Raw genomic sequence first — 27023 nt, 5'->3', positions numbered from 1 at the left:
TCGCTTATAGAAGGGTTTAATGGCACCTGCGTGAAATACAACAATCTTCACACTCCTTCTTCTAAGAAAACTTTTTTTGGAGCATTTTCAGTGGTTTTTCAGAACAAACAATACAAAATAAATTATTTCGGTTCTGCTTTGGGGCAGGGAATGTGGTTCAGGATGGGAACATCCCAAATATGAGAAGGTATATTGGTAGTGGTATTGGTGTTCAGATATTAAATGTAATCAAATATTGTGAACTACGTTATAAAATACAAAAAAAAATTAAATAGAAATGAGAGAGAGCAGAACAATCCTTGAATGTTGAACTTTTCTGGTTCATGCTGCCTTCAAACTTGAAAGTTTCTATCACAAAATTTTCTGAAGCTAAGATCATGATACAAACTGATTTTAACATTGGGAAAATAAGCAGAGACTCGCAAAGATTTAAGAGTTGTTCCATTATGGAACTAAAAATATTACACAAAGATTTCTCTTTTGTGTGCAAATTTTAACAACCAAACCTGCTAAAAGCACTAAGAGAAATTTATTTAGAACTGAGATTAATCAAGTGATACAAAGGAAAATTAACAATTGATTTAAATTTGAGCAAAAGCATCAAAATTTTTAAAAGCTCGTCCCCTTTTCCCCAGCAAAAATAATAGCATTTTTTGATTATGCAAACAAAAGGGCTCTTATTAACTAGTTTATTCATTTTCAAGATGAACTCATGATTTAGAAGCAAAACATGATTAACATTAGCAAATTGTTAAAAAAAAGCACCTCATTTGTAATTCCTTTAAAGAGAAAAAATTATCTAAATTATGTGAATGTATAGGTTTGACAGGTGTGTTTATAGGTTTGTATACTTCTATAAGTATTGTGAGTTTCTGTATTTATTTATGTTTGAATATCAGTACAGAACTGAACATCTCTAGGTTGTAAGACCACTGGGTAAATCTAGAGAATGAGAGATGCAGCATCAGTTATTAGCCTGCAAATGGTTACAGAGATAAAATGATACTTTCATAACAGAAGATCTGGTTGATACCATCTTGCTGAATGAATCAAATTTATTATCAAGAGTGTTGCTAACTATCGGGCTTTACCTATTAATGTATAATAGGAAGGATATGACATCAAAATATTTAATTTAAGCGTAAGAGTAAGAAAAGTATATAAAAAACAAAAGTTGATTAACAGTCATGATGTCAAACCTTGTGCCTACACTCTTCAAAAAACCTCAATGACATAGAAGGCCACAATAAGGTAAAAGAACTCTTCCACTACATGAAAAAAAAAAAAAAACTAAAATCCTAACAAATGAAAAATGCAGTATGTAGTCTTTATCTAATGCCTGGATCAAATCAAAATAGGTACAAAGGACATTATTGAGAGAATTGATCTAATTTAAGTATGAATTGTCTATATTAAGTAGCATGGTGAATTTGGGGTGTGAAAAAATTGGGTCTATTCAGAAATGGTATTGCTCATGGGAGACAAATATTGAAGTACTTAGGAGAGAAGGAGTATGGTATATGCAACTTACTTTCAAGATGGAATGGGGGAACAGGACACTGGGTGACAAGTATGACTAGCCGTACAGAGGTTGACTGAGCTACTTTTCTCCTCTTCCATAAATTTGAAACTTGAGGAAATAAAGTTAATAACATAAAGCCAGATAAATTATTCTATAGATTCTTTATTTCACATGCCCATCTCAGAAATATCAAAATACAGGTTTGACGTACATGTGATCCCCTTGTTTTAGATTCAAAACATGAAGCACTGAATAAATGTTACAAGTTATGGAAATTTACCACCAAATATTTAAAGACTTAAAGATCAAGTTAAATTTTTAGTCAAATATCAGATAAGAACAAAGACATCTGTTTAAGACTTTGAATATGCAAAATAGATTTTTTCCCCCAATTCTTGTTTTCCAGTCTAAGAAAATATGTGTCATTAGAAATAGGGAATTCTTAGAAAATCAGTTGATGAGTTGTTTACAACTCAGGCAATGTTGCTGATTTTCTTTACAAGTACAATTTGTTCTTCAGCAATCTGTAGGCCATGGAAATGGTAACTCCATATCCAACAAAAAAGGCCAAAGCTCGATTTGGCTGGGGGAGGGGCAGTAAATATGCGATGGTGTGATAAATGCGGGCTCCAACGAAGAGTCTGAAGTGCAGGAGGGCTGTCGAGAGATCCGGGCCACTCAGAGAATACAGGAGGCCAATGCCCAGAAATGGCACGATGTTTTCAATGTCATTCAGGTGAGCTCTGTGGAAAAAGAAAACCAAAAGCTTTGAAACCAGTAGAAATACATTCGTGTTTGGTCCCCTTTCACCTAAAACCAAATATAAATTTTATTTCATTTTTCTCAAAGGGCCTTGCTCTCTTCCTCTTTTTGTTATTTAGATACTCTCCTTATTTCAGTTTTATTTTTAAATATTTAGTTTATCTAGGAAAATAATAGACAAGGCATGTTATACTTTGAAGAACATAAAAATGTATATAAGTCTGTTGGATATCATTGGTTTGTCCTTTCCCCCTTGCCACTAGGAGCTTAGGTTTATCAGTCACACCCATCAAAGTGCTCCCGTGTCACTCCCATTCCTTTGTTTATCTGTAACCATTTCTACCAGTTTATCTGCTCTTCCCTTAATCAAACTCTGTTAATTGGTAAGGTCAGAACTTCCTAGGACACTGAATATTATAACATTGCCTTTCTCTCCTCTTTATGCCTTTTGAATAATTTACTTTAAAGCTATGTCTTTTTTGTATAGACACAAGAAGACAATATTATGTTTTTATAACTTAAGACTTAATTGGCCTCGATATTCCCTCCTGGGCATCTGCTTTCTCCACTTTAGCCTCAGTTGCCCTCAGTTCCTAGCACCCCAAAGTAGGGTCCCCGATGTGGGACGGGAAGGATCCAGGGCAAGCGGTGAGTTATGTGCTACCCTGGCATCGAGATGGGCCTGGCCAAAGTGCCTAATTCTTAACTATAAGTTAAGAGCTTGATCATAGACAAATGCTGTCATGATCCAATAGTAATTATGAGACTGGGACCCTGCCAGGGATAGGAAAGATTGATCTGGCCTGAGCACTGTAGTCTGAGATTGAGATGGCCCCAGGAGAGCAATTCTATAAGCTTTAATGCATCTCTTATTGTGTCCATACAAAATGATTAATATTATGAATTCTTATATGTTTGCTGGCTGAGGAGAAGAGAAACACATTCATGGGACTCTGCCCTTGGGTGGGTCCTCCTGCTGAAAGAGAGATTCTGTCCTAGTGAAGGCATTCCCCTAAGGGATAGAACTATACCCCCTATGGATTGTAACCACACCTTTGGATAAGCCCCAGGCTGCTGGGGGACGGGGAGATTTAAGGTAGCTGTATGAGGGGGCAGGGGGAGAGTTCCAGAGGAGAGTGTATAGAGGGAAGATTGGAATAAACTGCAAGTGAGACCAACCATCTTGGCTCCGTTCCTTCCTTCGCCTGCCACATCTTCGCCATCAACCTCCCCGGGGTGGAGGAAGCGGCCGGAGGCTACCGAACTCGGGTGGCGGGAGAGACGGCTGCTGCCCTAGGCCCTGTGCCTGGCTCGGTGCGGTGAGGCGTCCCTTTCCTCTCCCGCACTTTTTCTTTTTATTTTTACACATAAGTCCACTTTTTGCAGGTACAAAATACTTTTTACTCTAAGGCTCATGTCTGATTGACTCAAGATTCTTCTTCTCAAGAAAACATTCTTTCTGAAGAAATATCCTTTTGGTTATGATCTTTTTTTAAGCCTCTCCTACACTATTGCTATCTGAGTAACGGTTACTGAGACAAGCCTTGTGCAATTACTCACATCACTAGGTTGCCAAAAATTAATTTTCCAACTGAGTATCAGGAATCTCATGTTTTCAATAGTCAAATAAAAGAATATATAACTGACTTTTCAAATATGAGTAAAAGTGCTACAAATATATCCGCAACTATAAAATACGTTAGTTGAGAGTGAGGGTATAAAGTATAAATTTACACCAAGAACAGATAATAAAGAGGAAGATGTGTTTCCTAAAGTTTCTCTTTACACCATAGCTAAATGCAAACAATAAACGCAGTTTCCTCTAATTCATGACCTCTGGGCGTCTCTGGCTAGAATTACATACATTACCTAGAATCACCTCATTTTCCTTTCTAGATCATGCATGTATTTGCTGACTTGAAAAGACTTAAGTTTAAAAGATAGTTTCACTATAAGTTTTCAAAATCAAATTCCTGCTCTAAAATCTAGAGTAAAAACTGGTATCTTGAGGCATCCTTCAACTACCGATACATATTTCAAAATAAAAAATAGGTTGTGTGAGTCTTCTCTTTTGGCAAAAATATAATTATTGTATATGGCCATTCAATGATCAGTTATCTTCCCTTTCCTTTCTCTTGTCATGCTTAGAATATTTTTAAAGTAGTCTAAAAATAACAGTCTCCTGGTCTGAAGAAGGTGGCAGTAAGTTAGGTTAGTCCTGAGTTGAAAGGCCTAGTAAAAAGCTGTCTGCTTTTAAATAAAACCAAAGGCAGAAAGGTATGAGTATGCCTGTCCCCTCTCCTTCACAGCAACAGCATTCTGAGACTCGGATGGACAAGAAAGAACCGTCATTCTTGCTACTGCCAAAGAAGGTATCATATCGCCAGTTACAACAAGAGAGTTTTTTCTGCTCTTCTGAAATCTGCTGGACCACAGCTATACCACACTTTCAGTCTTAGGATATTGGTCTTCCCCCATAGAACAGGGTCCATGGAGAGGCCTCTTAGACCTAGATAGCACTGTAGCACTGTCACCCCGTTGTTCATTGATTTGCTCAAGCGGGCACCAGTAACGTCTCCATTGGGAGACTTATTGTTACTGTTTTTGGCATATCCAATACGCCATGGGTAGCTTGCCAGGCTCTGCCGAGCAGGCGGGATACTCTCAGTAGCTTGCCGGACTCTCCAAGAGGGAAGGAGCAATCGAACCCGGGTCAGCTGCATGCAAGGCAAATGCTCTATCCACTGTGCTATCGTTCCAGTGCAGACTTAGGTAAGAAACTATAAAAGGAAGACAGGCCCCGTGGAAAATAATGTCCCCCAGAACATCTATATGAAGTGAATTCACTACAAAACACTGTAAAGGGAAAGTCAGGGTCACTGAGAGGAAAATAGTCCCACTGTGACCTCAATACCCTTCCTTCTGTGTGTCACTGGCCTTCTGCTGTCTTTCCCTTTCCAATTCTCTCCCTGCAGCACTCACACACTCTTCCTTGTCCCATTAAGGACCTGGGGAGCCTTCAACAGCTCTTCGTACTCCAGGCTAAAGTGGTGCATTTTCATGTGGTTCGGCCCAGCCCTGGGCAGACCCTTCTCCAGCTTCCCAGGGAGCAGTTGCAGTGGTTCATCATCATCTTTAAACTGTCACTCTCTCTACTGCAGTGACAGAGTTCATCCTAGAGCGACAGCATCCTTTATCTGAAGGCCACTGCTAAACGGCTACCAAACTGTGAGCAGGTAGATATGTTTATGAGGCATCCCTTTCTGTCAGGACCCTCCTGCCTGCAAGATCCCATGTTCCCACTTTCTCCAGGGCACAACTTGCTTTTTCTACCTAAGGCTGATCTCCTCACCAACCTCGTCGACGCTCCTGTGCTAGAGTCACACCTCTCTCCCCGTGGGAACATGCAGAATGGCAGCAGAGATGAACTTGGATCACTGCTGCTTCATGCCTTTCAGGATTGTCAAGGGCTGGTCAGCTCTAAAAGGAGCTCCTTACCAGATTTACCAGATGACTCCCTCATCTCAGCCGGAGTTCTTGACTCTCAGCAGCTGAAGGTACTTCCATATTGTAGATATTCCTCCAGCAAGCAACACCCAATTGCTATGAACGCTCCAGTTCCTTCTTTATGAGATATTCCTAAATATCCTTGGAACTTGGACCTCACATATAACTTAACACCTTCTGAGAAGGCTTTTATTTCCTCTCTAATTACCACTAGTACCCTGCTTGCTTACTCTCTGGGGAAGTATTATAAACTCTGGGGCCTAATTTCAGTTCTTAGGCTTTTTCTAGCACTCCTATAAGAAGAAGTGGAAGGACACACAGTAATCCTTCATTCAAGCATGTAACGTCTGTCCACATACTGAGGTCAGAAGAGAAGTTTGGCTTTCCAGGCTCCTCACCCAGTTCTGCCTGTTGACAGCATGTCCAAGGAGGAAGCATTACCTCAACTCCACTGAGTATTTTCAGTGCCTGGTCTTTCTTAGCTTGAAAGGTTGTATATTCCAAATGTCGTTCCTGTATGTAAATGCCAAACCTAAGCACTCCTTTTCATCTTTTAAATGGTTCTCTCTATTTCTCTGTTTGCCCTGATTGCCTTATAACATTATCTTGTTGGTTGAGTGTATGCTGGTCTTGAATTCTTTTGAGAACAAGATGAGATAGGAGTAAATAGGTGCTTATGTAAATGCTCCCCAACCATCAACTAATTTCTGTCTGCTCAAAACTCAACTTAAAGTCACTTATCTTGACATTTCAACACATTTTACTCTGCTTTTAATTAATTGCTCCATGTGTATGTATTAATTTTCTGAATATTGCATACCTGAAAGCATGCTTTCCACTTCATCTCTGGAATATGCTAATTGAACTCAGTCTCTGGAATATGCTAATAATTACAGCCTGACAATTTATATGCTGAAGCAGTGGGGAGAGAGAAATCTAGGTGAATAGAGAAGAGTGAAGATTCTTGAAAATATTTTCTCTGAAAAATAAGTCCTCCCCAACTGACCTATACCAAGTCTCCAAACAGTAACATTGGCAACTAACTAAACACCTTTACTTTTGCAGGGGTTGGGTGCATGTATGTATGTATGTGTGTGTGTGTTGGCGGTGGGGGGGAAGGAGGGAAGGAGGGGTGCTGCCTTCCCAGGAGAGAGGCCACTGGACGATTCTGAGATCAACTGTCCTTGACTTCTGTGTGTTGTTGGAATGGAAATTTCTATTCCCCTCAGAAATGTACCTACTGCCATTCCAGCACTTGGATAAACATTAGACATTAAATTTGAAGATGGTTTGTAATTTTGATGACATGTCAGGAAACAGTTACTAATAATGACAATGGATTCTCAATATGAAAATCTGTTAATATATGGTCTTAATAGATGCAGTCAAAATATACTTTTCTTTCTCTGTGGTTTTATTAATAACATTTTCTTTTTTCTACTTACCTTATTGTGAGAACATAATATATAATACAATGAATGTGGAAAATTAGTGTCAACCCACAGTAAGGCTTCCAATCAACATTAGACTATTAATTGTTACACTTTTAGAGAATCAAAATGTATATATGGATTTTTAACTGCAATGGGGGAGATATGACCCTAATCCCACATTGTTGAAAAGTGAACTGTAGTTCTACCAGGCAAAACCAACTGAAAGGTAAGGCTACAACAGATAAAGAAGATCATTACATGGTAACAAAGGGGGCCAATTCTTCAAGAAAATATAGCACTAGTAATATGTATATACTCCATCATGGGAGAACATAAGTAATTAAACAAAATATTGACAGGTGTGATGAAGAATATCAATACAGTAACAGTTGGAACTCTAATTCCCTAATTTAAACAATGGATGAATCTTCAACAGGGACACACTTAATATTTAATATCAACTATACATTACTCCAGATGGCTAACATATATCTATAGAATATTCCTCTCAAAGTCAAGAGAAAATAAATTCTTCTCAACACATACACAATATTCCCTGGGATAAATCACAGATTAAAATAAAAAAATCATAGTAAATTAAAGAAATTTGAAATAATCTTATTTTTAAAATTTTTCAAATTTTATTGAATCACCGTGAAATTGGAAATAATCTTGAGCCTCTATTCCAACCACAGCAGCATGAAGCAATAAATCCATTTCAAAAAGGAAACTAGAAAATTCATAAATATATGAAAATTAAACTGAAAATTAAACAGATTAGTAAATAATAGGTCGAAGAATAAATCAAGAGAAATAAAATATATATGAAGATGAATGAAGATAAAAACACAAAAAACTTACAGCATGTAGTAAAAGAGTTCTAAGAGGGAACTTTATAGTGATAAATGCCTGCATTAGGAAAACAGAAGCCTAATTTAACACCACAGGAAACAGCAAAAAAGAGAAAATCAAACTAACTTTCAAGTTAGCAAAAGGGAAGAAATAACAAAGTGAAACTAAGTGAAATGGAGACCTTAAAGACAATAGAAAGGATGGATGAAACCAAGAGCTGGTTTTTAAAAAGAAAAACAGAGAAATCTTTGGCTGTCTTGCCAAGAAAAAAAGAGAGAACTCAAATAAACAGAGTAAAGAGTGGAGCTATTCTAACTAATAGTAGAGAAAATGAAGGAGCCCTTAGAGATGGTGCCTAAAAAATTATGGTGAACAATTGCAAAGCAATAAATAGGAGATGCCAGAAGAAATAGAATAAGTCCCTAGAAACAGTCAACTTTCCAAGTCCTAATCATGAAGACATGGAAAGTCTGAATGGATAAATTGCCAGTAGAGAGAATGAATTCATAAATCCCCACCCCACCCCAAATAATATCCAAGACAAAAGATATTTCACTGGTTAATTTGACTGAGCATTTAAATGAAGAAGTGAAATCAATCCTTCCTAAACCCTTCCAAAAACAACACAAAGAGGAGAAGCAGTTTCAAACTCATTTTCAAGGTCAGCAGTATTCTGACACCAAAATAAGAAAGGACGCAGGAAAAGAAAATTATAGGCTAATATCCTGTATAGGTATACTTATTACAAGCAACAACAGCCTAACCGATACAGATACCAAAATACTTTATTAATTATTAGCAAATCAAATCTAACAATAGCTTAATAAAATAACTAAAAGGATCACATATAATTATCAAATTATACTTATTCAAGGAGTGCAAGGTTGGTTCAATGGCTGCAAATCAATGTGTTATTATTTTTAAAAAGAATAAAAATCACGGGGCTGGAGTGATAGCATAGCGGGTAGGGCGTGTTTGCCTTGCATGCGGCCGACCCGGGTTCAAATCCCAGCATCCCATATGGTACCCTGAGCACCGCCAGGAGTAATTCCTGAGTGCAGAGCCAGGAGTAACCCCTGTGCATCGCCAGGTGTGACCCAAAAACCAAAAAAAAAAAGAAAAAAAAAGAATAAAAATCACATGATAATTTGATGATTCACAGAACAAACACCTGACAACATGTAAAGCCCCTTCCTGGTGAAAATTCTCAAAAAACTAGATAAACAGAGAATATCCTTCAACATAATCAAGATTAATAGTAGCAGAAAAACAAAGTATCACAATAACAAAGGCCCATATATGACAAGTGAAACAACTGTTAACATTACATTCAGCGGTGAAAAAAGAAAAAAAATTTTCTCTAATACAGAAATAATACAAAAATGCCCAGTGCCCTCACTTATGTTCAACCCAATTATTAGAAGTCCTAGTCAGAGAAATTCATCAAGAAAAAAGAAACAGTCATTCAAATAAAAAAATGTGAGTCGGCGCAGGTGACATATTATAAAACACTAAAGATGCCACAAAAATGTTGAAACCAAAAATGAATAAATCAACTTAGAAATAAATACAAATCAGTTCTCTTTTTGCTTATCTTGTGTGTAAGTATGGGAGGTGTGAGAATGTGGTAATGCTTGGGTCTGGCGAAACCAGGGTTTACCCTGGGGTGATAATAAGTGCTGAGAGGGACCACTGACCATAACTGCACTCAGCTCTGCTCTGGGGGACCAAGTAGTTCCAAGGATCTAGCCACATCAGACTTCATGGAAATCATGTACTCCTGTACCATCTCTCCAGCCTTTCAGTTGTGTTTTTGTTGATTTTAAATTATTTATTTTGGATTTTGATCCATACTGGTGGTGCTCAGAGCTTAATATTCCTGTGCTCAGGGATCACTCCTGGCGGTGCTCGGGGAACCCTATGTGGTGCTCGGTGGTACCTAGGTTGGCCTTTGCTTGTGCAAAGCAAACATCCCATCTGCTGTACCGTCTCTCCATCCCCCTCAATTATACTTTTAAATACAAACAAACAAATCAAAGTACAGAAACCAAAATGAGCTTTTAAGTATTAACAACAAATTATCAGAAAGAGAAAATAATAAATTATTTTATTTATAATTGCATCCAAAAGAATGAAATATTTCAGAATAAAGTTAACCAGATTGAAAAATGAAAGATCCTTATACTGAAAAGTATAAGACGCCGGTGAAGGAAATTAAAGAAGACACAAACAAATGGAAAGACACCCTCCTGAATTGGAATAACAAATATATTCTTAAAATATGTATGCTAACAAAGCAATCCACAGATTGAGTGTAATTCCTTTCAAAAATCCCATATTTTTATAGAAATAAAAACAATCATTTTAAAGGTTGTTGAAACAATAAAATCTTTGAATATTCAAAGGAATTTTGACAAAGAACAAAGTTGCAGTCGCCATACACACTATTCTAAGCTATAGTAATCAAAGGAGCATATTATCAGCATCAAAGCAAACATATGGATCAATGCAACACAACACAACGCCCAAGAGCAAACTTTCAGTCAATTAATGATGACAAAGAAATCAAGTATATGAAATAGGAAAGTAAAGCTCCTTCAGTAAATTGTTTTGGGAAAACTGGATTTCTACAGGCAAAAAATGATACTGGAGGGGCTAGAGCGATATAGCACATTGGGTAGGGTGTTTGTCTTGAACGCAGCCGACCCGGGTTCGATTCCCAGCATCCCATATGGTCTCCCGAGCACTGCCAGGAGTAATTCCTGAGTGCAGAGCCAGCAATAACCCCTGAGCATCGCTGGGTGTGACCAATAATAATAATAATATAATAATAATAATAAAAGAATGATACTGGACTGTACCCTATCTACTACTCCACCCCCAAAACGCAACTCCAAATGAATTAATGATTTAGGTGCAAGACCATAAAACCCTTAGGAAAGAAAATTAGAGGGCAGAATCATTGGAATTTTTTTTTAAAATTATGCTGAAAAACAAATACAATGAAAGCAAAAATAAGTGGGATTACATTCAAAGAAAAGAATAAAGCAGCTGTGGTGTACATATGCACTAGGATATTATTCAACAATAAGAGGAACTATTGCCTTTTGTGATGACATAGAAGGAACTGGAGGGGTGGTGTTAAGCAAAATAAGACAGAAAGAAAAAGAAAAAATATTGAATAACATTGCTCACACACAGGATATAAAGGAGGAAAATAAAGAAATACGGAACGTTGCACTGTAGCACTGTCGTCCTGTTGTTCATCAATTTGCTCAAGCGGGCAGCAGTAACGTCTCCATTGTGAGACCTGCTGTTACTATGGGAACATTAACTGAAACAAATCCTAGATTCTGGAGGAGAACTGTGGCTACCGGAGGGGCCAGTGAGAGGGAAGGAGAGGAGAGAAGGGGTCCACAAGACTGTGGGTGGGGGGCATATATATTGGTAGTTCTGGTGATGGCGCAATGCAGTAACATACATTTGAAGAAGTATGAACCTATATGCCTAAAACATGTGCATGTTCAAAACCAACATTATCTCCATTAAAAATTTAAAAACTATAAACCTAAGTAAAAATGCATAGTTAGGAAGCTGTGCAGATGGCATCCTGATTTATGCCTTTTAATTGTTCATTGAATTATCAGCATATCCAATATATCTATAAAGAAATATTTTCAATTTTTATTTCTTAAGCAAAACCACCTCATTTTTCAACCTTTATACAAGCTAAAAGTCTTTCTGGAGAAAGATGAACTACAGGAATTCACCATCCTCCTTTGACCTCCGACATGCCATTCCGTTTTAGATATCCTTACACAGAAACAGGTCATTAGCTGAACAAAATGTACAGAAAACAGCAAAATTAGCAGCTCATCTCAGTGGAGACTTAGATTCTAGCTAGCATTTCTGTAACTATGACCTTCACGTGCTGACTACCTCCTTCTTCAAGACCCCAACGGGCTCACCTAACACCCTGAACAAAAGTCTCTAATCAAACAAATAAGTCCAAGATATAGCGGGCTTACCTTCGGACGCGTTCCACCCTGTCATCAGTCCGAAGGTATTTCTTGGCATTTTCTCCTTTGCCAAAGCCTGAGCAGTCCTCTGGGTTGACAAAAACCTACACCAAATACAATTTTATCTTATTATTTTCGTTTGTGTTTGGGGCCACACCCAGCAGTGCTCAGGGCTTACTCCCAACTCTGCACTCGGAGATCACTCCTGGTGGTGCTCAGGGGACCATACGTAGTGCCAGGATTGAACCCGAGTTCGCTGCCTGCAAGGCAAGCGCCCTACTCACTGTACTATCTCTTTGATCCCAAATATTCTTTTGAAATCCCACAAACCTATGTCAAACACCAAATAATATGGAGGGATATTCTCTTTAATAAATTATTTACATGTGGGTTGGAGCGATATTACAGTGGATGGGACGTTTGCCTTGTACATGACCAACTGGAGTTTAATCCCTGGCATCCCATATGGTCCTCCAAGCACTGCCAGGAGTAATTCCTGAGTGTAGAGCCAGGAGTAACCCCTGAGTATCACTGGGTGGTGTGACCCAAAGAGCAAAAAATAAAATAAAATAAAATAAAATAAAATAAAATAAAATACATTATCCACAAGTTAGCATAAGAAGTATCGATATTCAGGTTGGGTCTTTATGAAAGAAAACTTGGAACAATAGATCAAACACAGGAGGAGACAGCACCGATAGTTTAAACCTAAGTTTCCACTAACAGTGCAATCCTCTGTTTGAAGTAAAAGTTTTATTTAAGAAATATGAAAGGGGGAGAGAGAGACACAGAAAGAGAGAGAGACAGAGATAGAGACAGAGACAGAGACAGACAGAGAGGAGGGGAGAGAGAGCAGGAAAAGAAATTGTGCAACTCAATCTGAAGGGGGGGAAGTCTTCAGAATGGTGTGTCACAATGCAACAATTTTAGGAGGAACAAAGGAAGTAAGAATTAAATAATGACCTTAAATTCTTAAATAAAGTAAAAAACACATGCATAAATATAGTCCTTTTTTTTTTTTTGCTTTTTGGGTCACACCCAGCGATGCACAGGGGTTACTCCTGGCTTTGCACTCAGGAATTACTCCTGGCGATGCTCAGGGGACCATATGGGATGCTGGGATTCGAACCCGGGTCGGCCGCGTGCAAGGCAAACGCTCTACCCATTATGCTATTGCTCCAGCCCTAAATATAGTCCTTTTGAACAATAACAAAAGAGGCAAAATGGCCAAGAGGGCATCGTTCTAAGCCATGGCAGACTCTGATGAGGGGACCTACAGTTTTCCTAGTGGTGCTCACACAGCTCCGAAATGGCTAGGGGTGGGCTTGTTAACCTTTGCACTTGATTAGCTAACCCAAGAGCTGTGAATTTATTTTCTGCCAAGGGTATGAGAGAGTAGGAAGAAGCTTAAAGAGTGAGGGCAGGAAATATATTCCAGGTTCTGGGTGACTGCAGCCCTCTTTAACCGAATGAACCAACTTCCGGTTGACTAGCAGAGATTTCGGAATCTGAGTTACCAAGGCCACAGTCGGACAAGCTCATCTAGTGCTTCCTGCAATAATGTTGCCTTGATTTAAGCTCAAGATGTCACAGTTTTCTTTTGCTCTTCCTTGGGGAGAGCTGCTGTCCTAGTGATAGGGGGTGAGGCAGTGGCTCAGACCTTTTGCCACACACAGTACTCGCCAGAGATCACACACATGAGTTACGGAGCTGGAGTATATTCTGGTTGCAGTGCTCACTGGGGATCTCTACAGTGCTCACACAGTTCTCAGTGGAGGTCACGCCCCTGGCTTCGGGCCTGATGCATCTTCAGTGTAGTGCTCGCTAGGGATCACTGCATGGTTTGAGCTGCAGTGCGGGAATACACCTGGTGTGTTTCAGTTATCACATACTCTGTTGTGGTGCAGGGAGATGCCAGACAACAAAGCTGCAAGCACTTCACTTGGTACATATGGGTAGCACCAAGGATGGAGCTTATGACTTTGCTGTGAAGCAGGCATTTTCCACCACTGACTATTTTCCTTCCTATGTTGGGAGCTTTACTCCTGATAAAGTTGTTGAGAAGAACAGACAGACAGGCAGGGTGAGATTCAGCATCAGTTCTTGAGGTCAGATCTGTCTGGTGTGCTCCTAAAATAAACGTCTGGCACACAGGATATATTCAATAAATATTTTTGTGTGTGTAAGTAAATAAATCATTACAATGGAAAGTGCAGGAAACTTGGGTTGGAAACCAAAGTGAATTTGAGTTGCAGTCTCCCCCCTTACGGATGTGAAAAGCTATAGAAACTCAGTAACCTCTCTGACCTCCAATTCCTCATCACTTCAGTGGACACACCAGTGCTCACTTCACACAATAACGCTAGCAAAGTAAAATGAGCCTGTGATCTGAAAGAGAGAAAGCACCGGGCCCTGCCGTAATGCTAGTTGGAATTCCCATCCTTTCTTCAAGCACAGGGTCTGTCACTCTATCATGAGCGCCATGTTGTTTCTTGAAGCCAGTGGAGATGGGAAGAAGGTGGGCACACATGGTCGCCTGCTTTTCTCACACCTTGTCCCAGCTGGGACCCAGACAGGGGAGGATGTGTTTGTGTGAAAGGGCAAACATCCCGGTGAGGGCTTACACCTCAAGACAGTGATGAGGAAACAGGAAACAAGTAGAGGGCTATGGATTCTAGTCACAAGCGAGTCCCTGAAGGATGAGAACGCAGGATAAGAACTCAGGATATGTGAGGGGAAATGAGTCCGAAAGAGAGGGACAGACATAGAAGGGCTGCACTCATTTGTGGAGTATAAAGTAACAGGACATGAGGCTGACACCCAAGGACAGTAGATACAAGGGCCAGGGGGATTGCCCCATAGCTGGAAGCCTGCCTCATGAGCGGAGGGGAGAAGGCATATGGAATAGAGAAGGGATCACTAAGAAAACGATGTCTGGAGGAATCGGTCAGGACGGGAGATGTGTGCTGAAAGTAGATAATGGACCAAACATGATGGCTTCTCAGTATCTGTGTTGCAAGCCATAATGCCCAAAAGTAGAGAGAGAGAGTATGGGGAATATTGTCTGCCATGGAGGCAGGGGGAGGGTGGGAAAGGGGGGGTTATACCCGGGATATTGGTGGTGGGGAATGTGCACTGGTGGAGAGATGGGGGTTTGATCATTGTGTGATTATAACTCAAACATGAAAGCTTGTTACTATCTCACGGTGATTCAATAACATTTAAAAAAATAAGAAGAACTCAGGACAGGCAGAAGGGGAGAGAGAGAGAGAGAGAGAGAGAGAGAGAGAGAGAGAGAGAGAGAGAGAGAGAGAGAGAGAGAGAGAGAGAGAGGGGCAGAGGTGGTTTCTAAGGAAGTTGCTGAATAAGTAGAGGGATCACCCCTCCCCCACCCCCCACCCCCATGGAAATGGTTTAACATTTACAAGCTGGCTTTTCCACTATTTCCTTACTGTGTAAACCCTATTTGAATGCTATCGATGTGTTCAAAAATCTTTCTACCACTTGATCCAGGACTTTATAGAGTTTCTGAATCATCTTTACAGTACTGGTTAGAAAGGCTATTCCCTAAAGAATGACAGAAAATTCAGATGCTTTGTCTCAGTCATGAGACTGATACCAATTTGTCCACCATCTATAGTAGAACTGAAAAACTATTTGACTATCTGGAAAAATGACTATTTTCTAAACTCTGGTTGGCAAAACGAACTGCAATATCACAGAGAGTTTTCTAGAAACAGAGTTGCCAGCAATCTCATATGCGAAATAAATAGCATGGCAAAAAGGGGCACACAGTGACCATAAACAATTTAAATCTTGCTTAGTTTAGTTTAGTTGGGGCTGGAGTGATAGCACAGCGGGTAGGGTGCTTGTCTTGCAAGCGGCCGACCCAGGTTCGATTCCTCCGACCCTCTCAGAGAGCCTGGCAAGCTACCCATGGCGTATTCAATATGACAAAAACAGTAACGAGTCTTACAATGGAGACGTTACTGGTGCAGGCTCGAGCAAATCGATGAACAACGGGACAACAGTGCTACAGTGCTAGTTTAGTTAGTAGTTTCTGGGGAAAAGCAACTGTTTGGTACATATCAGATCTGTCTACACCAAATGATTGCACGCTTCAGGGACAGCATTATATAATATGCCACCGAACTTGACCAAAACAGGTAAAGAACACTGCTTTCCAGAATTTCTCTTAATAATCTTTATTGTAGATTAAGTAACAGTTACAAAGCTATTTATGTTGATGGTGCTGATATACCAAATTAGTCTACCCACCTGCCACCCCCACCAGAGCATCCAACACCCTCCACCAAAGTCCTTATGTTACTGCTAGTCCAGAATTTCAACTCTTTAAGAAGAGACTTGAAAGAATTAAAATGTCTTACCTTTCTTGTGATTCTATAGAATGCAGTTGCAGTGCTCATAAACATCATTTTTGAGAGAACAATTGTCGTATAGGAGGCAAAGGCCATGAATACTTCATTTTCCATTAACTGGCTGACGTCAACCATTTTTTCAGTTTGGGTCTAAAATTTTAGAAAGGTGTGACAAGATAGGAAAGCAGACATTACTGACGATCACTTTATGTGTTAATCTGCAGCCTTTAGCATACTGCTCTTTAAAATATCTTGTGAACAGATGACTTACTAAAGAAACCATGATCTATCTATCTATCTATCTATCTATCTATCTATCTATCTATCTATCTATCTATCTGCAATGGAATATGACCCAGCACTAAGGAAAGATAAAATCATGCAATTTGCTGCTACATGGCTGGATCTGGAGAGTAAGTATTATGCTGAATGAGGTTAAGAAGAAGGAGAGGGGGCTGGAGTGACAGCACAGTGGGTAGGGCGTTTGCCTTGCACAGGTTTGATTCCTAGCATCCCATATGGTTCCCTGAGCACCGCCAAGCATAATTCCTGAGTGCATGAGCCAGGAGTAACCCCTGTGCATCGCCGGGTGTGACTCAAAAAGCAAAAGAAAAAAGGAGAGGGGCCGATATAGAACACAATACACAATATCCAAGATCTCTCATGTGGGATATAAAGGAACCTAGTAAGGAACTAACACATGTCCAAAGGAAGCAGGACCTAAGAACTGGGCTACAGTCTTGGGGGTGGAGGGGTGGGGGAAGGACAAAGGGAAGCAGGATGGGTTGGGGAGCACTCTGTGAACCATGTGATTCGGGAACACTGTATAAATTGAAACCCTGTCATGAACAACTTTGTAAATCGTGGTGCCTGGAAATTAAAATTTTTTCTTTCTTTTTGAGTCACAACCTACAATGCACAGAGGTTACTCCTGGCTCTGCACTCAGGAATCAACCCTGGCGGTGCTCAGGGGACCATATGGGATGCTGGGAATCGAACCTGAGTCGGCTGCATGCAAGGCAAATGCCCAACCCGCTGCTATTGCTCAAGCCCCTGGAATTTAAAAAATTTAAAACAAAAATTCAGTATCTTGACTAATTTGCAGAGGAAATCATCATAGAGTTATTTTTAATGTTAATGTAAGTTCTAATTACATACTATTTAGCTTTAAGACATTACACAATAAATGGTAAAAATAAAAATGTAGGCAGTATCACAAACAAAACTCAACAGATTAAACATTGTAAGACAAACTAAAATCATAAGTTGGCATTGAGTTAGGATCTGTAACGCTGGAAAGAGCTAGGACTAATCTGGTTAGAGGTAAGTAGTTAGAGCCACGACTTGAATACCCGCATTCTAATATAAGCCCACTTCAGTTTGGAGCTTCTTATTTCAGTAATAGCCAAAACTTCAGCCTTCAAGATTTTAACGCCACGTGCATCATTTGACTTCTAACCTTGGTTAAGAGTATTAGCCTCTTTGAACGCCAATGTTTTCACTGATAAGATGGGAATAGCAATAGCCCATAACTTACAAAGCCTCACTCAGAATTGAACTCATGCAACAGAGAATTTGCTATGCATAGCACCTGGCCTGTGAAAAATCTCTCGTGAAATTTTAGTTTGTCCTCCCCATGATCTTCGTTCCTGCCGTGACTGTGGGCAGCATTAATACCAACACATGGGCAGAAGGAAATGTGCTTCGACAGCAGAAAGAAGCAACGTTTGTTTTACTTAATTCTGCTAATTCCCTAATTCTGCTAATTCTGCTCCTACTGCATGGAATGAGGTATGGAGTAGGAAGTATAAGCAAAAACTTTCAAAGTTGGCAGGAGTTTAGGGGAAAATAAAAATTCAAACGCCCTGCATTTAAAAAAAAAAGATTTTTCTCTTATTCTAGTAAGGCTATCTGCTTTTCCCTTCTGTACAAACACCAATCTTTTCTGAGACTCAATTTTCATTGCTATTTAATATGCTTAGCTTCTTCTGGATCAGTATTTCCTTAAGCCAATAGAATTTCTTCCCAAACTTCTGGAATTATTCAGGGGGCTGTAGAAGCCTCCAATGCAATTGGTAGAACTTTGCATTTGTTCCTTTAAAGGATGGATATTTCCACGGGAACATCAAGTGATATTTTTCTGAAAAGAGGGCAGTAGGCCAAATAGATAAGGAACCTCTGTCCTAAGTTTTAAACATATCTGTGGATGCAACTTTATTTGACTGACATCTAGAAAATTTTCATCGGTCATCCATCTATCAGTTATCTACTGATCTATGTCTACTCCATTACTCATCCTACTAACTGCTTACGTGCTACTGATAAGTGTAGCATAAATCACACCATTCATATTTAACTATTTGAGTTGACAATGTGCACAACTCAGCCCCATGCTAATGCATGCATGTCCCACACCATCTTTGTAACGCTAACATTAGCCTTCTGAGACCTATGTTCATCTCACAGATGATCAGACTAAGAATCAGAGGTAGGACGCAGACCACAGAAGTTCAAGGCTCTGGCCTCACAAGGCGTGCACGGAGCTCACTGCGTGTCCCTTTCAGCGGGCTGCACGCTGCCTGATTCTCACTCAGCAACCCGGGTGGAATGCCCACTCTGGCGCTGCCGTGCCGGGCGCTCCTCCTTCTCGTCTCTCCTCCTCCAAGCATGCAGTGAGGCAGAAACAAGTGTCCTTGTTTTGCAGTGAAAGAAACCAACATTCCTAAGTGACTCCTATTTTAAAAGGCAGATAAAGGATATCCCTTTCATAGGTCTGGTTTAAGAAACGAAACAAACATAACTCATCCACAAGTCTGTTATTCTGAAAGTATACAGAATCTTAACTTCTCAGGGCGAGATTCTGAAGAGCAGGTTTTGTATCTATTCTTGGTCTGTGGGAGACGGAGGGTGGGGGTTGGTGAAGAGCATGGTTTAACTGCATCAGCCTTCAGACTTGAGAGAAGTAACCCTCTTCATCAGGGGCCTCTAGCTTTTATGCAACTAGAAAGACATCTGAAGTGGAGGTCATAGTCAGGGCAAGAAGTTTATCAAGTAGTAGGTGTAATAATCCCCAAAGTAAGAGTTTCTGTAGGTCACCCATGGTCTGCCCTAGAATACTTTATTTAACAATGAAATAGAATGTTTTCAATATCTGAGAATGGTTCCCTCTCAGTGAAAATGGAGAAAGCCAAGAATAACAGCAAAAAACTTCCAGAACACACACACACACACACACACACACACACACACACACACACACACACACAGAAAACAAAAAGATGTCAAGATGTCAAGGGTTGAGGGAGCAGGGTAGGAAAATAGGAGCTGGTTTCAACATAAACAGAAGTGTCCCTCATACAAAGAGAGTTGCTCAATCTTCAGGAATGTGGCGGAACCCCTTTGCGTTGAGGCACAGGAGAATGGCCAGCACAGACTCTGTGATCCCCCGACTCTGCGTCCCGGGTGGGTGCCTGCCTTCCAGGCCCGGCTCTCTCCAATCTCGGGGGAGGCCTGCAGACCACAGCCAGGGCAGCCGAGTCACGCGGGCACTGAGGGTTCCTGGCCTTGACTTCATTTCCCAAAGCTGGCTTCTCAGTCCATGGCCTGGAGCCTGCATCACGGCTGAGCACTGTGGCCAAAGTCACACCCTGGAGGCCTGTCTTCAGGAGGGCAAGACACGGAGAGCAGGTGGCAGTCACAGAAAGAGGGGAAACTGTCACAGAAAGAGGGATGGGAATTGTCTAGAAACTGCCCCTGACAAGGAGCAGTAGGACCGGGGCTAGGAATTTGGGGAGATCAAGCAGGACTTGAGTGAGCGGCATTAGGCCATTGCAGGGGGTGGGGGGGGGCTTTTCCTGTCCCTCACTGGTGGGCACGATCGAGAAAACCCCCACCTCACTCGACAGACACCAGAACTCTGTCCCCTATTTTTCTTCTTCTTTGCTTTCTTGGTTTTTTGGTTTTGTTTTGATTTTAATTCATTTATTCTTAGTGAGTCACCATGAGATACTCAGTTACAAAGTTGATTATGATTGGGTTTCAGTTATACAATGTTCCGACACCTGTTCCTTCACCTGCGTACATTTCCCACCACCAAGTCCCCATTTTTTCTCTCTCTCTCCCTCCTCACTCTCTTTCTCTCTCTCTCTCTCTCTCTCTCTCTCTCTCTCTCTCTCTCTCTCTCTCTCTCTCTCTCTCTCTCTCTCTCTCTCTCCCTCCTCACTCTCTTCTCTCTCTCTCTCTCCCTCTCTGTCTCTCTCTCTCTGGGTTGCAGTACACCTACTGAAAGGTCATCACGTGTATGTCATATATATCCCCTTACCTCCTTTCAGCACTCAGTTCTTGCCCAAAGTGATCATATACATCTATCATTGTCATAATGGTCCCTTCCCTGTCCTAAATGAACGCGTCCCCCACACCCGATGTGACAAGCTTCCTACATGCTGCACCTGCTCCTTGGAGAGTGCAAGCAGACTCTGGAATCAGAGGGTCCCTGGCCCACCACTGAGAGCTGCAATTTCACTCTGTGATTACTTATCCGATGGAGAGGCTACACCGCCCTGTGTCTCAGGGGACTCTTGACTCTTGTGAGCACTGAAAGAAGAAACTGTAATCCTGCTCAGAAGGGCAGGGACTCCTCAGGGACCCAGGTTCCCTAAAGATCAGTAAACCCAGGCCCTGGGACTCAGGGTACACTGTGAGTTTTCGAAGAGCATTCTCACCTGATCCTACTCCGAGACCTCACCAGAGCACATAACATTGATCTCGAACAAGAAAGGGAACTGAAGTCAGGGGAGACAGAGAGAATAATTTGACTTAAATTCAGATCAGAATCACAAACTTCAGCTTGGGGGTTAGCCAGCTTTAAAGCTAAGATGACTAGGTCATAGGCTTTGGCTGTACAAAGCTATTCTGCTGGCGAATTCCCAGCCCCCTCCCGGCCACGTCCCTACATTCTCTATCATCTCTGAGTCTCATTCGGAGATTGGGGACAGTCCTCTGCTCTTTACAAGCTCCTGGCCCGAGGGAGCAAAGTTCCTCTCTGTCTTTTATGGTTGCTAATCTCTGTCAACATTGCGAAAAACAAAAAATCTGGGCATACATCACTCAGGCCATGACTCGGCAATTTTCTTCTTTCTGGAACCTGTTGAAAGGCCAGGCAAGAGAGAAAACAAGTTTCTCACAGTTGAACGATTCTAGAACTTTCTCAATGGGTCCTAATGTCTGAAAATTTGCAGTCTCAGACAAAGGGGCTTCAGGACCAGGAGCTGGGAGGAAAATTCTGGTGGTTCTGGGGGGTGAAGGGCAGACGCTGTTCTCAGGGGGCTGTGCTGAGCTGCTTTCTAACCTCAGCGTTTTGTAAATCTGCTTTCCTTGAGAAAGAGCACAGAGGTTAGAGCACTGGCTTTGCACACGCCAGGGTTGGAGTCCCTGCACCCTGTACAGTCCCTGGAGCCCCACCAGGAGTGATCCCTAAGCACAGAGCCAGGAGTAAGTCCTGAGCACTGTAGGGAGAGTGTGCCCCCCCCAGCCCACCCATAACTGCTGCTTGAAAGTGAACCCTTTGAAATTCCATCCTTGTCAGCCAGAGAGCAATGTTCATATCTGAATCCATCTGTCATTTAAACAAAAACTGACCAGCTATGATCAATACACACACACAGCCCTCTTCATTGGGAGATTGGGAGACGCTGAGGACCGGGAACCCCTACAGTCGCAGAGACGTTGAGTGCGCGTAAACTCAGAGCGGGGACACAGAGAACGCTAGACCAGACTAGACTGGCTTCTAACACTGGGGGATGGGGCAGGGGAGGAGAAAAACAAAATAGGGCCAGACCCTATCCAAGGATTCTGCACCAACTCAGGAGTCGGAAGTGAAGGAACTGCCGGTCGACCACTCAGCTGAGGTCTTAAACCCCAGGTGCTTCTTTCTCCCTTCTCCTTGCACACAGCTTCCCCTCCAAAAGGAAGTTACCCCTTGGCTCTCCAGCCAGACTAACAGCACAGAATCGAAACCATGCTGTCCTGCAACTAGTTGTTGTCACTGTTATTAAAGTTGTTGTCGTTGTTACATCCTCCTCCTCTTTCTTACTTTCAACTGGCTGGCGTCTCTACTGCCTCCCTAAACCATGCATGAGGAGCCAGTCCCAGGTCTGCAGGGGTGCAGCGGCAACTCCTTCCTGAAACCCGAGCCCGGGGAGACCCGAAGTTGTGTCAAAGCTCCCGCGGCGCTTTCCTCTCTTCCCCCCCCCCCCCCCCCCCCTTAGACGCTCAAAGGCCTCTTTCCCAGGGAATGCTTCTGGGCTCGCAACTCCTCCCGGAGCCGCGAAAAACAGACTTTTGACCTCGGGGGGGGGGGGGGGGGGAAGCGCAGTGGGACGCGCTTCCCCCCCGAGGGACCGGGACGCGAGTCCCGAGCCGACGCTAACAGGTACTTGGAGCGAAGGCGGCGCACGCGGGCAGGGGCGTGGGGGAGGGGGGCTCTCCCGCCGCCCCGCGCCGTCGCCCGGGCTCCGCAGGACCCGGCCCCTGCACCCCGGCCCCAGCACTCACCGCCGTCGGCGTCCGGGCGAGCGGGTCTCAGCGGGCGGGTCGTGCGCTCACTGCAGGGACGCGCTCGGCTCAGCCGGGTGCCAGCGGGCGCCGCGCCCCTGCCGGTGAATTTCCTGTCAATTTCCTCCCCGGGCGCGCCAGGCCCCGCCCCTGCCCCGCCGGCCGCCCCGGGCTGTCCCTGCGGGACCCGCCGGGACGTGGGGGGAAGGGACACTAGCCGCAAGCTCAGTGTCCCCTACCCGGTTCGGAGTGGGCAGCGGGAAAAGGGGAGGAGATTGGCGTCCAGGTAGCCGCTAAGGACTTAGCATCTTCACGCTGAGTTTTGAGAGCAGTCCAAGTTTTACAGGACTCTTAAATCTCTAGGGGGGATAAAAGAAAGTGTTATTTCTCCACTCTGCTTGCCCACAGAGCCTCTTTAAAAGGTGGGTTTGGGCCCCCAGGCTCAAGATGAGCACAGATGCACTGGGTCTGTGACCCCAGATTCCGCTTCCTCACTCTCCCCTCCTCGGGGTTGGCGCGTACATGGGGGGGCGGGAGGGGGATACGTAGGCGTAGTCTGGGTTTAGCGCTAGCCAAGTGTGTGTATTCTGACATCCGTATTGACACTAGGGATATCCCCAAATTTCCTGTTCCCCACAACGACAGAGACGTAGCTGCCCTGACTTTCCCCAAAAACGCCCCAATAAGTATCTCAGTTATGGGACCTTTCCTGTGATACTATTTCTTACACATTTATCACCTACTTTCTGTTGTTGTTGTTGTTGTTGTTTTTTAAATATCTTTGGCCTTGTGGGATGTCCTTAGAACTAGTCTGGGATTTGCTGAACAAGTTCATTTTCCAACCCCCCTGCCCCCCCAAAAGTAAGAATGATTGGTTTATTCTAGGGAACAAAAATGACCTTAGTTCTGAAAATAATTTCCATGTAAACACTTTGTATGGGGCCCCTGCATGAGGCGCCCTGGGTTCAATCCCGGCACCCTGTACAGTCACCTTCCCCACCAGCACCACCCCGAGTGACCAATGAGCACACAACCAGGAGTCAGTCCAGAGTAGCACTGCCTGAGCCCTCTCCCCACCCCACCCCCGCAAAATTAATTAATAAACATATTTTAGGGTACTGGGTTGGAATGATAGCACAACAGGTAGGGCGTTTGGTGGCTGACCGGGGTTTGATTCCTCCATCACTCTCAGAAAGCTTGGAAAGACCGAGAGTATCTCGCCTACATGGCAGAGCCTGGCAAGCTACCCCTGGCGTACTGGATATGCCAAAATCACTAACAAGTCTCAGAACAGAGACGTTACTGGTGCCCGCTTGAGCAAATTGATGAACAACAGGAAGACAGTGCAGTGCTATTGTAGGGTACTGGAAAATATAACACCCAAAATATTCATGCCTTACTGTCTTATCTGTATATTTTAAAAACTAGATTTATTCTCCCATCTGAGTTCAGCCCTCTGGAAGCAGATTGTAGCAGAAGCTAAACTAGGGCAGAGCCTGAGACAAGTCCATTCTGAGTGTTCACCAAGGGAACCTCCTGTTGTGAGGTGACACACACAAATCTTACAGACACCATTATGGGGAAAAGGTAGATGCAGCTTTTATTTAAGTCAATTGATCTACAGAATTCTGATCAAGTCATTCTAACTTATTTTTGAAAGATACTTGATTCATCTGATACTATAATTACAAAATTCATTCAAACTATAGCACTGTCACTGTAGCACTGTTGTCCTGGTGTTCATTGATTTGCTCGAGCGGGCACCAGTAATGTCTCCATTGTGAGACTTGTTGTTACTGTTTTTGGCATATTGAATATGCCACGGGGAGCTTGCCAGCTCTGCTGTGCAGGTGGAATATTCTTGGTAGCTTGCCGGGCTCTCCAAGAGGGACGGAGCAATCGAACCTGGGTGGGCCAAGTGCAAAGCAAATAACCCGCTGTGTTATCGCTATTGCAATTCAAACTATTAACTAATCAATAAATACCGGGTTCCTGCTATCAAAGACCCATGAACAACTCTTGCTTGTCTGATGAATATGTGTCCTGTCTTGGACACAATTATCAGCACTTGATTATGATAGCACTTGATACGATTATGATAGATATTATAATGTGAATATAAGATTTGATGCTAAAATCAGAAACTAAGATAAATAGTATCCAATACTTATGTTCAAGAAATGTACAATCCCACGAACAGAAAGTTCCCCAAAAGTCGTAAGTTGTATTTAACTTTCGAAAGAAAATATTTCCACTTGGAAATTAGAATAATTGCCTATGAACTAGAATAGTAAAAGGAAAGGGTGTGAAGAATTGACACTTTTTGTGTAGCTTTGTTAGAGACCTTCAGAAGAGGGAGGACAGAGAAAGAAGAATTATTCTGATTACTTTAGTGCAGGCAAAGGGAAGAGATTAGACCTTCAACCTTTCTCACTAGCACTTTCAGCCTCGAATGAACTCTCAGAGAAACTCAATTCAAGATTCAGGATAAGTGAGTCCCTGGTAAATATTATGCAACTGGAACAGTTTAAAAGGTCATTGGAAGAGCAAAGGTCACTCAGCAAAAAAACTTCGCTGCCCCATCAAAGCAAAGGGAGATCAACTAAAAGTGGTCAGGAAGAGGAAAGTATTAGGACTCTCATTTAAAGTGACAAAGGGGGATAAAGGAAAGGATCAGGATCACCGTCTCCAACTCCCCAGTCCAGGCTTCCTGTAAAGTGGGAAGAATTCACATAAAACCTTCATTCCTTTGGATGATCTCAAATTTTTGATTTTCCTTAAACGTACAGATTAGGCACAAAACTGTGACTCTCTGTCCCTCTTGGAAATTTTACTAAACATGTATGACAACACGACTTAAGGTTTAGGACAGCAAAAAATGAAATACAATTAACGGTTTTCTTTGGAGTGGGGCTTAGGCCACATCTGGAGGTACTCTGGGCCTCCTATTGGCTCTGCGTTCAGGGGTCACTGCCAGCGGTGAGTGGGGGACCGTATGCAGTATGCCAGGGATCAAAACATGCAAAGCAAGTACTTTACCCACTGTGCTATCTCTCCTGGCACCTGAAATTAAGTCTCTCTATTGAAAAATATTAGTTTAGAATTAGAATGTGCTAAATGTCTATGATTTGTTTCTTTCTCATGGAACCCTCTAATGGAGCTCTTACTTTCCCTACTCGGTAGATAGATGCTCTAAGACTCAGAGCTGTTTGAAAGATGTAATAATAACCGTTGAAATAAACTTTGAATGTATTAGTTGTGTGAAGTAAAAACATCGCTACGATGAAAAGAGTAGGACTTGAAATTTGATAACACTTATGAATCTGATTAAGTCTATGAAAATGGGAAGACAAACAAAATAGCACCGAATAGATTTCAGATATAGACTCACACTTAATTGCTGATTGTTTCCTATAAATAAGCCAATAATAATAATTTTTTGTAAGTTCCCAACAAATGTAGACATCTATTAACCATCTGAAGATAAAACACATACAAAAATTAATTCAAGATGGAGCATGGGTATAAAATCTTTATGTCCTCAGGGCAGCCAACGACTTCCTAGAATATACACACAAAACATAAGGGATAAATGGACACTTCATGACAGTGAATGCCTATGGCTCATCACACTTGCTTATTTGGAAAACATATAGGCAAGTGACAAATTTGGGGACCGTCTTCTCAAGATACTTATCTAATAAAGCACCTGTATACAAAACATAGAAAGAATACCTGCAACCATCAGTAAGATAAAATATATAATTATAACAGTAAGATGTGTGAGATTTGCATGGGAAGTTCCAGGAAGATATATTAATGGATAGAGAGCAAATACAGAGATGTTCAATGTCACTAATCTCCAAGAACATCTAAACCAAAATCATCATGAGTTACTTCTCTTCCAACATTAGAAGAGCAAGAGTGAAAAATATACACAAAATGAAATATTGATGAGGGTGTGATGAAATGAGATTTTTTTTTTGCTTTTTTTGGG

At 42.0% G+C, this 27023-nt stretch overlaps 1 protein-coding gene across 1 annotated transcript; it reads right to left on the bottom strand.

The window, feature by feature from the left end:
* MGST1 (microsomal glutathione S-transferase 1) lies at positions 1–23186 on the bottom strand. Its single transcript, XM_055118221.1, has 4 exons — positions 23027–23186; positions 16484–16624; positions 12105–12199; positions 1–2265 (listed from the first exon to the last, which is right to left on the bottom strand). Exons 2-4 carry the CDS (start codon positions 16607–16609, stop codon positions 2019–2021), a joined length of 468 nt encoding a protein of 155 aa, XP_054974196.1. The 5' UTR covers positions 16610–16624; positions 23027–23186; the 3' UTR covers positions 1–2018.
* Between the last annotated feature and the right edge of the window lie 3837 nt (positions 23187–27023).

The sequence above is a fragment of the Sorex araneus genome, chromosome 10 (assembly GCF_027595985.1).
Source record: "Sorex araneus isolate mSorAra2 chromosome 10, mSorAra2.pri, whole genome shotgun sequence".
In the NCBI taxonomy this organism is placed as follows: Eukaryota; Metazoa; Chordata; class Mammalia; order Eulipotyphla; family Soricidae; genus Sorex; species Sorex araneus.
The sequence above is the reverse complement of the archived record's forward strand: the minus strand, read 5'-3'. Positions and strand labels throughout refer to the sequence as shown.